The sequence below is a fragment of the Canis lupus genome, chromosome 21, assembly GCF_003254725.2.
Source record: "Canis lupus dingo isolate Sandy chromosome 21, ASM325472v2, whole genome shotgun sequence".
NCBI lineage: Eukaryota > Metazoa > Chordata > Mammalia > Carnivora > Canidae > Canis > Canis lupus.
This window is the reverse complement of record NC_064263.1, coordinates 24,612,409-24,627,209: the sequence shown is the minus strand read 5'-3', so window position 1 is coordinate 24,627,209 and position 14,801 is coordinate 24,612,409. Positions and strand designations below refer to the sequence as shown.

Sequence of the window (14,801 nt, the reverse complement as noted above, 5' to 3'; positions counted from 1 at the left end):
TTTTTTTTTTAAGATTTTATTTATTTATTCATGAGAGGCATGTTTATTCATGAGAGACAGAGAGAGAGAAGCAGAGACACAGGCAGCAGAGACACAGGCAGAGGGAGAAGCAGGCCCCCCACAGGGAACCCGATGTGGGGGGACCCGATTCCCGGACTGGGATCACACCCTGAGCCGAAGGCAGATGCCCAGCCGCTGATACACCCAGGCGTCCCTGCCCTTTTTCTTAAAAGAACTATTTCTACCATATAGCAAGACTTATTATAAATCTCCAGTACGTAGGACATGTGGTATTGGCTCAAGGATAGGCAAACAGCCCGAAGGAACAGAATAAAGAGTACAGAAACTGATCCTCATATCTTTGGGTACTTATATGGCAAAGGTGACACTACCATGCAATGGTACTAATGGTACTAAGTCAACTGGACTGGATGATCATGTGAAAAAAATTATTCTTAACTCCTATTTCACACCATACACAAACACCACTTAAAAATAGATTGTAGGGCAGCCCGGGTGGCTCAGCGGTTTAGCACAGTCTTCAGCCCAGGGCGTAATCCTGGAGACCTGGGATCAAGAAACAGAGCCTGTTTCTCCCTCTGCCTGTGTCTGTGTGTGTGTGCGTGTCTCTCTCTCATGAATAAATAAATAAAATCTTTTAAAAAAATAAATAAATAAAAATAGATTGTAGATCTAAATGTAAATGCTTAAAATAATCACACTACTAGAAAATAACATATGAGAGTATCTTCATGATCTTAAGATAGAGATTTCTTAAGTGGGACACAGAAATCACTGTAACTGTAAATGAATGAGTAAATTGAATTACATTAAAAAAAAAGAGCTTCTGCTCCTCAGGATGCACCATGAAAAAGTGAAGAGGGAAGCTACGGGGAGGGAGAAGATATTTGCAGCACGTTTATTTAACAAAGGATCAAATCTAGAGTATAGAAAGAATGTCTACAAATCAATAAGAGAAAGGCAGACAACCCAATCTAAAAAATGAGCAAAATACTTGAATAGGCAGGTTACAAAAGAGAGTATCCAAATGGAAAGGTGCTTAGGCTCAATAGACGTAAAGGAACCACAAGTTAAAACCCAAATTCATTATCACATACCAGCCAGAATGGCTAAAACAAACCAGAAAACCTGACTCTAAGTTTTGTGTTGGCAAGGATATAGAACAATTAGAACTCTCATTAATTCTGATGGGAGACTAAATTGGAAATATCTTTGTAAAACTGTTTTAGAGTATTTATTAAAGACGAATATGCATACTCTCTAAGTCAGTAGTAGTTCAGGCTTTAGGTATATCCCCAACAGAAATGCATACATGTGTTCACTGAAAGATACATACAAGAACATAAGTAGTACTATTATTCATTATGGTCCCACACTGGAAACAACCCAGATTTCCATCAACTGTAAAAAAAGATTTAAAAAAAGATAAATAGGGATGCCTGGGTGGCTCAGCGGTTTAGCGCCTGCCTTCGGCCCAGGGCATGATCCTGGAGTCCCATATAGAGCTCCCTGCATGGAGTCTGCTTCTCCCTCTGCCTGTGTCTCTGCCTCTCTCTCTCTCTCTCTCTCTCTCTCTCTCTCTCTCTCTGTGTCTCTCATGAATAAATAAATAAATAAAATCTTTAAAAAATATATTGTTGCATATTCATATAATAGACTACTAGAGCAATGAGAAGGAAAGAACTGTTGTTTCAGCTACTACATGATGAATCTTACAAATATAATGAACGAAAGAAGCCAGATATAAAAGAGAACATAGCGTATCATTCCATTTTCATGAATTTTAAAAACAGGCAAATGGTTTTAGAAATAAGAATAGTGGGCAGCCTGGGTGGCTCAGTGGTTTAGTGTGGCCTTCAGCCCAGAGCATGATCCTGGAGACCGGGTATCGAGTCCCACATCAGGCTCCCTGTGTGGAGCCTGCTTCTCCCTCTGCCTGTGTCTCTGCCTCTCTCTCTGTCTCTCTTTCTCTCTCTCTGTCTCTCATGATTGAGTTAAAAAAAAAAAAAGAAAGAAAGAAAAGAATAGTGGTCGGGAGGCAGGAGCTTTTGGGGTGCTGGTAGTGGTCTATTTGTTATCAGGATACTGATTATACATGTATTTTCACTTTGTGAAGTATTTTCACGTTTTGAAAATTCATTGAGCTGTGCTATTTATGCATTTTTTTCAGTACGAATACTGTATTCCAATAAAATTTTTACTAAAAAATTTTTTAAAACCATAGTAGATTTTTGGGGCACCTGGCTGGTTCAGTTAGTAGAGTTTGTGATCTTTGAGCTCGGGGTTGTAAGTTTGAGCCCCATGTTGGCTGTAGAGATATTTAAAAATAAAATCTTAAAAAAAATAGTAGAGGGGCGCCTGGATGGCTCAGTCATTTAAGCATCTGACTCTTGGTTTTACCTCAGGTCATGATCTCATGGGTTGTGGAATCAACCCCACGTCAGGCTCTGTGCTCACTGGGGAGTCCTCTTGAAGATTCTCTCCTCTGCCCCTCCCCCCACTCACATCACTCTCTCTCTCTCAAATGAATAAGTAAATCTTAAAAAAATAGAGACACCTGGGTAACTTAGTCGGTTAAGCATCTACTTTCAGCTTAGGTCATGATCCCAGGGTCCTGGGATCGTGCCCTGCTCAGTGGAGAGCCTGCCTCTCCTTCTCCTTCTGCTTCTCCCCCCAGGCCCACTCTCTCTCAAATAAATACATAAATAAAATCTTTACAAAGTAAATAAAAAATAAAGATAAAATTCAAGAAAGTAATTTTATGATTCTAGTTATGAACTGACAAAAGATTTACATTATTAAAAATTGTTTAAATACAGAGGGGAAATAGTTAAAAAGTCTCCTTCCCACTTATATGCCTGAGCTATCCAGTTCTCTCATAAGCAGCCAGTGATATTAGTATTTTTGTGCATCCTTCCAGACATAGTTTTTGAATATGCAAGCAAATAAATATGTCTATAATTATACACACAGACTTTTTTTTATATGTATGGCAGTATTTTGAACATGTTATTCTACAGTTTGCTTTTATCACTTATTTTAAAGACCTTTCCATATAGTAGTACATAAAGAAATGCCTTATTCCTTCTTACAGCTGCATAATGTACTATTGTATGGATGTTCCATGATATATTTAACAGGTCCCTCCTCTAGATGGGATTTAGGTTAGATTATTTCCAGTTGAGAAACTTTCTTGATCCTGATCTGTGTTGGGTTAAATATCTACTTTCCCAGGCCTCATTTTAACTTTTTACTGCAGCCTGCACAGATTGATACATAGTGAAGTAATACAAAAGGGTAAAGTACAGATAATTTGTCTATCTCTCAATTCTTTCTTTCTTTCTTTTTTTTTTTTTTAAGATTTCTTTATTTGAGAGAAAGAGAGAGAGAGAGTGCAAGTACATGTGCATGTGAACATGTGTTCAGGGAGTGGGTTGGGAGGAGAGGCAGAGGGAGAAGGGAAAGAAACCCAAGCAGAGTGTGCTGAGCATGGAGTCCAATGCAGGGCTTGATCTAATGATCCTGAGATCAGGACCTGAGCCAAAATCGAGAGTTGGATGCTTAACTGACTTTGCCACCCAAGCGCCCCATCTACCTCTCAATTCTTAAAAGGAAGACTAAATGATTGCAGAATTTCAAAGCTAGGAGAGCTGGAAGAGATCTAATGCTGAGTTTCCTTGCAATTCATTTAAGATTCTGATGAAAGCTAACAATTCTTTAAGAAAAATATACACTAAAAAAAAAAAGAAAGAAAAATATACACTTATAAAACTTTATGTATAAATTTTGAGGTTGATAGACCACTTGAAATTCCTCAATGGGTTCTAGATTAAGAATCTGTTATCTAGTATAACCCCAATAATTTGAAAATTGGGGAGCTGAGGACCAGAGATGGGAGGTAGTGAGTCTCATAATAAGTTAATTGTAGAAGATAGTCACTTGTATTCATATTAAAGTAATGCCAGCAATAGTCCCTCTCCTTTCATTGGCTGGTATCACAGCCCAGACTGGCAAGGGAAGCCAACCATTTCTTCCTTGGGGAACTTCAGTTTGAAGGTAAGGTAATCTAAGAGAGAAAAATGGTAAACAAACTTATTTGAAAGATTGATTTCTTTGATATCAAGATGAGATGATTAGAATTTTTTGTATAATACTTTGATTTATTTTCTTTTTCCTTTTGTTTTCTGTTCAGCCCAAGAAGAAGAAGGGAAAAGTAGAAGTGAGACCCATTAATTTGGGGACAGATTATGAATATGGAGTTTTAAACATTCACCTGACTGCATACGACATGGCCCTAGCAGAACGTTATGCCCAATATGTTCACCACCTCTGCAACCATCTATCCATTAAAGTTGAGGAAAGGTATGAAGGATGCCTTTGCATGGGATGTTCTTGGTTTGAGTAGCATGCTCTGCTTTATTGTTATTGTTAAATGAGGTTTTGAGACATAATTTACATTTAGTAAAATTCACCCTTTTTAGGCATATAGTTTACCACAATCAGAATATAAAACAATTCCATTAACCCCAAAATGCCCCTAGTGCCCAGGTGTAGTCATATCCCTGGCAACCAACAATTAATATTCTGTCCCATTGTTTCAAGTCTCCAGAATTTCATGTAAATGGAATCATACAATATGTAGGCTTTTGTCTCTGGCCTCTTTCACTCAGCATAATGTGTTTAAGATTCTTCCTTATATTTTATTGCTGAGTAGTGTTCTATTATATGGTGGACCTTAATTGGCTTATCCATTCACCAGTTGATGTACATATGTATTGCTTCTTTTTATTGGTGATTTTGACTAAAGCTCCATAAGCATTTTTATGTATGTTTTTGTGGGGCAGATATCTTTTCTTCTGGATAGCTACCTAAGCCTGGGATTTGGGGGTTATATGATGACTGTATATTTAACTTTATAAAAAACTGATATCTGTTTTCCAAAGTGGCTGCACCATTTTGTTTTCCCACCAACAACGTATGATGATTACAGTAATTCCTTTTCCTGGTCAGCACTTGGTACTGTCAATTTTTTCCTAATGCTATTCTAATAAATATATAGTGGTATCTCGGAGTTTTTAATTTTCATTTCTCTAGTAAATAATGATTTTGAACATCTTTTCATATGCTTGTTTGCCTTCTGTATATCTGCTTTGATGACATGTCCAAATCTTTTGTCCATTTTTAAAATTGGGTTGTTTGTTTTCTTATTATTGAATTATGAAAATTCTGTATCTATTTTTGGATACCAGTTTTTTTTTCAGTGTGTGTTTTGCAAATATTTTCTCCCTGCCTATGACTTATCTTGTCATCTTCTTAGCTGAGTCCTTTGGAGGGCAGACTTTTTTTAAGTTGATGTTCAGTTTATTAATTTTTTCTTTTATCATTCATGCGTTGTCATATCTAAGAAAAATATTCTCCTGTGTTTTCTTCTAGAAGTTCTATAGTTTTAAGTTTCACATTTAGGTCCATTATCTATTTTTAGGGGTTTTTTTGGGGGGGGGAATGGTATGAGATACGGGTCAAAATTCTTTTTTTTCATATAAATATCCAGTTATTCCAGCACCATTTGTTAAAAAGATTTTCTATCTTTATCAACTTATCTTAGCACTTTTTGAAAATCAATTAACCATGTATGTGTGGGTCTATTTCTTAACTCTATTCTGTTATTATTGTGACTTATGTATCTATGCTTATACCAGTACCACACTGTCTTGATTACTGTACCTTGATTACTGAAACTACAACTTTGTTCTTTTTTTATTCATTTTTTTAAAAGATTTTATTTACTTATTTATTTATTTAAATTTTCTTTTTTTTAAGATTTTATTTATTCATGAGAGACACAGAGAGAGAGAGAGAGGCAGAGGGAGAAGCAGGCTCCATTCTGGGAGCCTGATGTGGGACTTGATCCCAGGTCTCCAGGATCAGGCCCCGGGCTGAAGGCGGTGCTAAACTGCTGAGCCGCCCGGGCTGCCCTCATTTGGTTTTCTTTTCTTTTCTTTTTTTTTTTTTTTTTTTTTTTTAAGGTTTTTAATCTATTTATTCATGATAGACATAGAGAGAGAGAGAGGCAGAGACACAGGCAGAGGGAGAAGCAGGCTCCATGGTAGGAGCCTGACGCGGGACCCAATCCCCGGACTCCAGGATCGTGCCCTGGGCCAAAGACAGGTGCCAAACCGCTGAGCCACCCAGGGATCCCCTCATTTGGTTTTCTATATAAATTTTAGAATTAGTTGATTTCTACATAAAGGAATCTGATGGAATTTTATTGGGATTATGTTGAATCTGTGAGTCAATTTAAATAGAATTGACATCAATTTGATTCCCTGATCTATTAACAAGGTATATCTCCCCATTTTTTTAAGGGTTTCTTTATCTGCTCTGCTTTTCATTTAATCTTTGGATTTGCTGGAAAACTGTAGGGAAGGAGAACTAACATTTACTGGCTGCCTACTCCAGGCCAGGCACTTTATATATCTTATCTCAGTGTTTCAGAAAGTGTGGGATGCCCTGTAGTTTGCTTTAAATAACATTAAATCACATGGTGAGAAATTTCTTCCCTTTTTAACTCTCATTCAACCTAATTATGTCAAGGAGAAATTCTTTGTGTGATTCTAGTATGTCCTGAATGCTACTCCAGCACTTCCTAATTTTCATAGCAGGGAAGAGACCTCAGACTCCGAGTCTTTGGCTAGCATAATATCTAGCTAGAATTTTACATTATTTTGTTTTCTTTCCGTTGTACTTTTTTTTTCTTTTAAGTGATTTCTAGGCCCAATGTGGGGCTTGAACTCATGACCCTGAGATGAAGAGTTGTGTTCTACCGACTGAACCATCCAGACACCCCTTTTATTTCTTAAAACAAATCTCTATTGATGGCAGCTGAAACTAGTCTTCCATTTACAATAGTGATATAAAGACAGACTTATTGAGATATAATTTACATTCAGTAAAATTCACCCTTTCAGTGGACAATTTCTATGAGTTTTGACAAATGCACACAGTAAATACCATTATAATCAAGATATAGAACATTTACACTATCTCAAGAAGTTCCATCCTGCCTTTGTAGTTAATCCCTCCCCTTACTCCCAGTCCCTCACAACTACTGGTCTGTTTTCCTTTTAGTTTTGCCTTTTCCAGAATGTGATATAAGTGAAATTATACAGTATTTTTTCTTTTGAGTCTGGCTTCTTCCACTAAGGATAATGTATTTGAGACTCATCTCTGTTTTTGCCTGTATCAAATAGTTTGTTCCTTCTTGTTGCTGATTATCATTTCATTGAATGGATGTATGTTTGTTTATCTATTCAATGAATTGAAGGACATTTGTGTTATTTCCAGTTTTTGGCAGTTATAAACAAAGCCACTATAAACATATACAGGTTTTTGTGAGAACATAAGTTTTCATTTCTCTGTGTGATTGCTGGGTCGAATGGTAAGTACAGTGGATTATTTTTTAAGATTTTATTTATTTATCCATGAGAGACACAGAGAGAGAAGCAGAGACATAGGCAGAAGGAGAAGCAAACTGCCTATGGGGAGCCTGATGCAGGACTCTGATCCTAGGACCATGGGATCATGACCTGAGCCAAAGGCAGATGCTCAGCCACTGAACCACCCAGGTGCCCTGATTTTTTTTTTTTTATTAAAAGATTTTATTTATTCATAGAGACAGAGAGAGAGGGACAGAGACACAGGCAGAGGGAGAAGCAGGCTCCATGCAGAGAGCCCGATGAGGGACTCGATCCCGGGTCTCCAGGATCACACCCCAGGCTGAAGGCGGTGCTAAATCGCTGCACCATTGGGGCTGCCCTGATTTTTAAATTTATAAGAATCTGCCTACCAAACTGTCTACCAAAGTGGGTATACCATTTTCTTTCTCATCAGCAACATGAATCCCAGTTGCTCTACAAAAAGTTTATTCATTCATTCATTCATTCATTCATTCATTCATTCATTTATAAGATTTTATTTATTTATTCATGAGAGACAAAGAGAGAGAGGCAGAGACATAGGCAGAAGGAGAAGCAGGCTCCCTGTGGAGAGCTTGATGCGGCACTTGATCCCAGGACCCGGGATCCCAACCTGAGCCAAAGGCAGACGCTCAACCACTGAGCCACCCAGGTACCCCCCAAAAGCTTATTTTTTAAACTAACTTTTTAAGTGAATTGATTTAAAGAAAAATATTTAATTAATAATCATTTGTGTGGTTTACCATTGTGGCAAGGTAAAACATGGCACAATATGTGGATATGGCAAAAGTTATACTTTCTTACTCATTAGATAGTAGTATATTTCCATTACAGATGAGGAAACCAAGGCTTAGAAAGCCCAAAGAACCAATAAGTGGCCTAGATTTAACCCATTTCTGGCTGACTCCAGGGATCTTATTTTAAGTCCTTAAGTTAAATTTGAACTTTTAAGCCTTTGTAACTTAGCGTAACTGTGCTAAACATGCTGTCTAGGAGACTGGATAATAAGCTGTGACTTTAGCTCTCACAGCTGATAGTACTTCAATTGTTTTAGGACTAAAGATGTGCTTTATCTTTTTCTGATGCCCCAGAGAGTTGGTTGCTCTTTCAGCACTTGACACACATTTCTATCATGTCACTTAGTGCTCTGGGCTGTAATAATCTATTCATATGTCAGCTCCCCTCCCCCCCCACACTGACTAGTGGGAACTGTGTTCTTTATTATGTCTTTAGCATCTAACACAGACCTGCCATGTGGGGGACATTAAGCCATTGTTGAAAGAATGACAGGTTCTTGAATATGACTGCACAATCCAGTTGTGTGGTATACCTGGTATACATTTCCTAAAGTTTAATTAATGATAGTGCTTTTAATTAAAATTAATTTAAAAACTACTGATCGAGCCTTTTCCTCCTATGTGGTAGATATTGTACTAGATAGACATTCTGACTGGAGGAGACTAAGGAGAATGTCTCTGATTTCAGGGAGTGTGTGTGTGTGTGTGTATAGCATGTGGAAGGTGGTAAGTGAAAGTGCAATGTCAGTTCAAGGAGGATGAATAGCATAATAATTTAAAGCCGTGCCACTCAAAGTGGCCACTCTGCAAAGACATCTGAAGCTTATGCCAAAATGTACATTAGTGCTTTGCTTCCTTAAGAAAGTCTCACTATTGGAAACAAAAATGTCTGCTGAATTAAATAACATGTTTAGTGACTGTTGTATGCTTCTTATCTTGTCATGTACTGATAACAAGCAGTTTGTTCACCAGCAACTTGTCTATGGACCATACTTTGAGTAGCAAATGGTTATGAATACAGGCTCTGCAATACAACTGCCTGTGTTCAAATTCTGGTTCTACCAGCTAGTGGCAGCGTGACCTTGGTAAATTCTGAACCTCAGTTTTCCTCATCTATTTAATGGGAATGATAATTTTCTTATTCCTTTAAGTTCTGAACATTGAATAATATATTATATGATAGCACCTAGCAGAGAGACTGGAACATTGCAAATGCCCTATAAATAATCTTGTTATTAATAATTAATGAGGGTTTTTTGTTTTGTTTTGTTTTGTTTTTTAGCTAGCAAGAATTAGGGGTAGTGTTTGTGGTGGCAAAGAGGCATTAAATGTCATTTACAGAACATTATCATATCTACAGTAGGTCAGCTCCTGGAATAATGCTTTAAATTTTCAGAAGGACTTCTTAAAAGGTGCTATTTTTAAAACCTAGCTGTGGAAAGTTCCGGCTTCATTTGAGTAAAGGCAGGAAGGCAGCAGCATTTGTTGAGCACCTACTATCAGCCAACCACTCTGGCTTTTTGTATAATGTTGCTTAATTCAATAAGCACCTTGCACATATTCATGAGTCAAAACATTGACTCTGTAGCCAGACTGCCTGGGTTTTACTCTTGTTCTGCAGCATTCTTATTTTGTGGCATTGGCAGTTTATTTAAATTCTGTATCTTGGTTTCCTTGTCTATAAACTGGAGTTACTAAAAGTTCCTGCCTGAAAAGGCTATAGTGAAAATTAAGGAAGATAATATATTAAAGTGCTTATAACTGTTCCCAGCAACAATTGGCTGCTATTATTATTAGTAATTATTATTAATATAGTAGAAGCTTGCCTATGATCATACATTTAATAAATGGCAAGGTCTGGATTTGAACCCACTATTTTCAAATTCTTAATTCTTCATAATTTGTTCTCCACACAGCTTTCAGTGTTTCCATTTCTAGAATGGAAATATGAGCATGTTACTATCATGCTTAATATCCTTCCATGGCTTCCTATTCCTTTAGGATCATTATTAAAGTTCCTCCCATGGCTTGCTAGGTGCTCTATGGATTGGGTTTGCTTCTCTTGCCTTAACTCAGATTTCCCTTTCCCTCTTCCTCTCCCTCCAGTTAACATGGGTTTGGTTTTTATCCCTTTCCACCTCAGGACCTGTGCATATTCTTGCTCTCTAAAAGTTAGAATACTCTTTCTCCTTTACCTAACCCCTACTTTTTTTCTTATACTTCATATTGGATGAGGTTCCTTTCTTCAGAGAACCTCATTAAATTAGATCTTTATGTTATATATTTAGGAGAAGTAAAGATTATATAACTTCCTTTTCATTGCACTCATTCCTTGTCCTTATAATTATGTGACTATATTGGTCTTCCTTCTTAGACTCAAAGGTGTATAAGGCAAGAACTGTTTCTATCGTCTTTAACAGTCTAACCCTAAGACCTTGCCCAGTACCTGACACATAGTAAGTACTGAATAAATATTCACTGACTTGGATTGAGTTCCAATAGTCATAGACATGATTCCTAGAACAGTGGAATTAATGATGTTCTGCTTTTTGCCTCTTTTCTGCTCTTTGCTCCAAATAGCACAGAACATAAAGAAATGTTCACTTTCAGCAACTCACTTCTCTGCATTGATTGAGGTTTTCAGACCATCGTATTGTCAGGCATTATCACTGCCCAGCTTTTCAGAGATGAAATGATTTTCTTTTCTTCTGATTTTCATTTCATCATGATCCATTTTTTCCTCTGGGAGTGGCAGGGTAGGGCTCTGACCTTGAGATGAAATTGGGCAGGGGAGCAGTGTGCTGGCTTTTTTGTTCTATAAATGGTGTGTACTGCTGCAGCTGCAACTCACCTAGGAGAGAGGAAGAAGCCTATCCTACAGGTCTCAATTTGCCTGCCTTCCTTGCTGATCAGCTGCCTGGAGATGGAAATCTTACTCATCTGGGATCAGCTTCCAAGCCTGAAGCTGTTCTAGCCCCTGTGCTTTGTGGAGAGTAAAAGCATCATTCAGCATCACTCTCTGTAAGGCTACTCTTTCCTTTTTTTCCCCCCCTTTTTCTTGAAGTCCACTTACATTGTTTAAAATGGAGGAGTAGGGGTGCCTGGGTAGCTCAGTCAGTTAAGTGCCCCATTCTTGATTTTGGCTCAGGTTGTGGTCTGGGTTATGAGATGGAGCCCTGCATGGTCGGGCTCCAAGCTCAGCAGAGAGTTGGCCTGAGACTCACTCTCTCTCTAACTCTTTCTCTCCACCTCTCCACTGCTTGGGCATGCCTGCTCTGTCTCTTTCTCTCTCTAAAAAAATAAATAAATGAATCTTTTAAAATGATAAAATGGAGGTATAATTTATATTTAGTAAAGTCCAGATTCTAAGTTCCCTAGCACCCCAGGAAGTTCCCTTGTGTCCCATCCCAGGGAGTACTCCCTGAAGGTAGCATTGTCATTTTATTATTATTATTATTATTATTATTATTATTATTTTAAATTCATGTCAAAGAGGCAGAGACCCAGGCAGAGGGAGAATCAGGATCCCTGCAGGGAGCCTGATGTGGGACTCCATCCCAGAACTCCAGGGTCATGCCCTGAGTCAAAGGCAGATGCTCAACCACTGAGCCACCCAGGCGTCCCCTATTTTGTCATTTTAGATTGACTTTTAGCATTAGGTTATTTCATTTCTTCCCTTCTGTTTTTCCTGTCTGATCATCCAAGTAATGTTTATTGCAGAAAATTTATAAAATACAGAAAAGTGTAGACACAAAAGAAAAATTACCTCTATTCTTAACTAATCAAAAATCTATTCTACCTTAAAATGACCAGGGCTCCCAGTATTTCCTTATCAAACTATGTCTAGCTTTTCTGTTCTCTTTGAGGGCCTCTCATGCCTCCTTGCTTTTGTAGAAAATTGCTTCACTTTTTGGAATGGCCTGCAGACAAACACCTAATGTTTATTCTTAACATCTTGATAAAATGCTATCTCACCTCTAAAGCCTTCCTTGAGCCCCTCTTCTCTCTCTTGTCCCTGTAATATTCAGTACATGCCTATTATTGCTTTTTGTCTTACTGTAGTGAAGATGTCTGTCTTTCCAAAACACTCTAAGCAAGCTCCTTTAAAGCATAGGCTGCATATTCCCCACCAGCATGCCTAGGACAGAATAGGCTTTCAGTAAATGCTGAATGAATGAATGAATGAATGAATGAATCAATCAATCAATCAATCAATCAGTCAATCAACTCTTGCTAAAGTAAGTGTGGAAGATTAAAATGCATGTTCAGTGGCAGGAATGGACAACTCCCACTTTAGTCAGGTGATCTTATCTACAGAATGTCAAGAAGGAAAAAGAGCATTTCAGAGTGCTTTTCACTTTCCTGAAAGCTTTATTTTTTTTTCCTGAAAGCTTTATATACTTACTTTTATTTGATCTTTCCTGACAAGTCTATGAATGTGTCCTTATTTTTTTTTTTATGTAGGGAAGTTATTGCCAAATTTGAATTGGAAGAGGAGATTAGAAATTGTACTGGAAAGTAAGAAGGAATGTTAATTTAGGGAGGTTACCTGGAAGAGTTTGTAATACCTAGCATTTACTGTTTACAAGAGCAAAGGAAGGGCGCCTGGGTGGCTCATTTGGTTAAGTTTCTGCCATTGGCTCAGGTCACGATCTCAGGGTCCTGGGATCAAGCCCCACATTGCATTGGGCTCCCTGCTCAGCGGGGGGCCTATTTCTCCCTCTCCGTTGCTCCTCCTGCTTGTGCTCTATCAAATAAATAGATGAAATCTTAAAAAAAAAAAAAAAAAAAAGGAACTGGCAGTTATAGGCATATTATGCCAAGCAAATTACTTATGTAATCTCATTTAATCATTGCAACAACCCTATGAACTAGCTATTATTATCCTTATTATACCCATTTTGTAGCTGAAGAATCTGAGACTCAAAAGCTGAATTAATTTGGTAAGAAGTAGTAGAGTCAACACTTAAATCCAGGACTGACTGGATTTTCTAATCCATTTTCTTCTTTTTTTTTTTCTAATCCATTTTCCATTATTCATTTCATAGAGGGCCATGCCCCTTGCTATCAATTGATGAAGTTTTGTGTAACATGAAAATTCAGGAATTTTAATAACTGTTGTTATTATCCCATTTATCTTCATTTTGATGAACTTTTTGATAAGACGAACACAACACTAATACCATATTTCTGTGTAGCCATTGGTCCAATCTCATCACCATGCCTGATCTCCACATGTCTACTGATATAGACCTAGATTGTAATCCCGTTTATTCTGGAAGAAACTAAGGCCCAGAGAGACAGGTAATTTACCTTCGTAAAAATCGCTAATAAGCTGTAGGGCTAAGATCTGACCCCAAATCCAGTGTTTTCACTGCAGCATGTAGATCTGCTGAAGCTTATCATAGCAAGCATAGTCTATACAACAATATTTCTCAAGCCAGGGACTTTTAACAATGTCTGGAGATAACTTTATTTATTTATTTGAGAGAGAGACAGAGCACAAACAGGGGGAGGGAGAAGCAGCCTCCCCACTGAGTGTAGAGCCTAAGGCAGAGCCACTGATCCCAGCACCCTGAGATCATGACCTGAGCTGAAGTCAGACACTTAAGCAACTGAGCCACACAGGCACCCTTGGAGATAATTTTTATTGTTACCACTTCAGAGGGTAGTACTGGCATCTTGTGGGTAGAGATTAGGGATACATAGGCCAGTCCCCCACAACAAAGAATTATTTGGTCTAAAATGTTAATAGTGCTGAGGTTGAGAAATCTTACTCTTTGAAAACAGTTAGGTTTCATGCCTCATTTCTCCAGAAGAGGTGAACTACCCAAGGTTAGCCTCAGAGGTGATGACATTGATTCTTTTGGAATTGGCTTTTCTTTAGGAGCAGCAAATAGTTATTAATCACCAGGTTTATGCAATGTTGTGTCAGGCAAGAACTAGGGATGCAGAAAGGCATTAGACATGGTCTGTCCCTTCAGGGAGTTTAGAAGCTTCTGGAGGAGGCTTAGGAGGATCTGGTTACTTCCCCCTGGCTGCAGATGAACAGCCCTAGATTCCAGGAGCTACTGCATTGCAGCAGGGGCTTTACTCAGGGACTACCCTGATTGGAGTGGTGCTGCTGACTTCAGTGAGCCCTGTTCATGGCCAACTCTTCCTTCCCACAGTTATGCAATGCCCACCAAAACCATGGAAGTGTTGCGGCTGCAGGACCAAGGTAACAAAATGCTCCTGGACTCAGTTCTTACCACTCATGAACGAGTGGTTCAGGTAGGCACTATGGGAGAAACTTTGAAACATATTTGCCTTTCCTGGTTCTTCTGCCCATTTTTTTTTTTCTGTTTCTACAATGTCCTCGTCTTCCTCTTGGCTGCTCCTTGAATGATGATGTTCTTTAGGGTTATTTATTTATTTATAAATATTTTATCTATTTATTCATGAGAGACACACAGAGAGAGAGGCAGAGACATAGAGGGAGGAGCAGGACTCCCATTGCAGGGAGCCC

At 38.3% G+C, this 14,801-nt stretch overlaps 2 protein-coding genes across 10 annotated transcripts in view; one reads left to right on the top strand and one right to left on the bottom strand.

Moving 5' to 3' along the window:
• The window catches only part of LOC112667441 (cytochrome c oxidase assembly factor 4 homolog, mitochondrial), a 39,776-nt gene that overhangs the window by 9,170 nt on the left and 15,805 nt on the right, over positions 1-14,801 (bottom strand). The gene's annotated exons all lie outside the window — the stretch shown is intronic.
• The window catches only part of MRPL48 (mitochondrial ribosomal protein L48), a 100,482-nt gene that overhangs the window by 82,202 nt on the left and 3,479 nt on the right, over positions 1-14,801 (top strand). For all 7 annotated transcript variants that reach the window (XM_049098901.1, XM_049098898.1, XM_049098897.1 and 4 more), the window contains 2 exons: positions 4,214-4,383; positions 14,464-14,566. In XM_049098901.1, the coding sequence (XP_048954858.1) occupies positions 4,214-4,383; positions 14,464-14,566 (273 nt within the window). The remainder of the gene's footprint in view (positions 1-4,213; positions 4,384-14,463; positions 14,567-14,801) is intronic.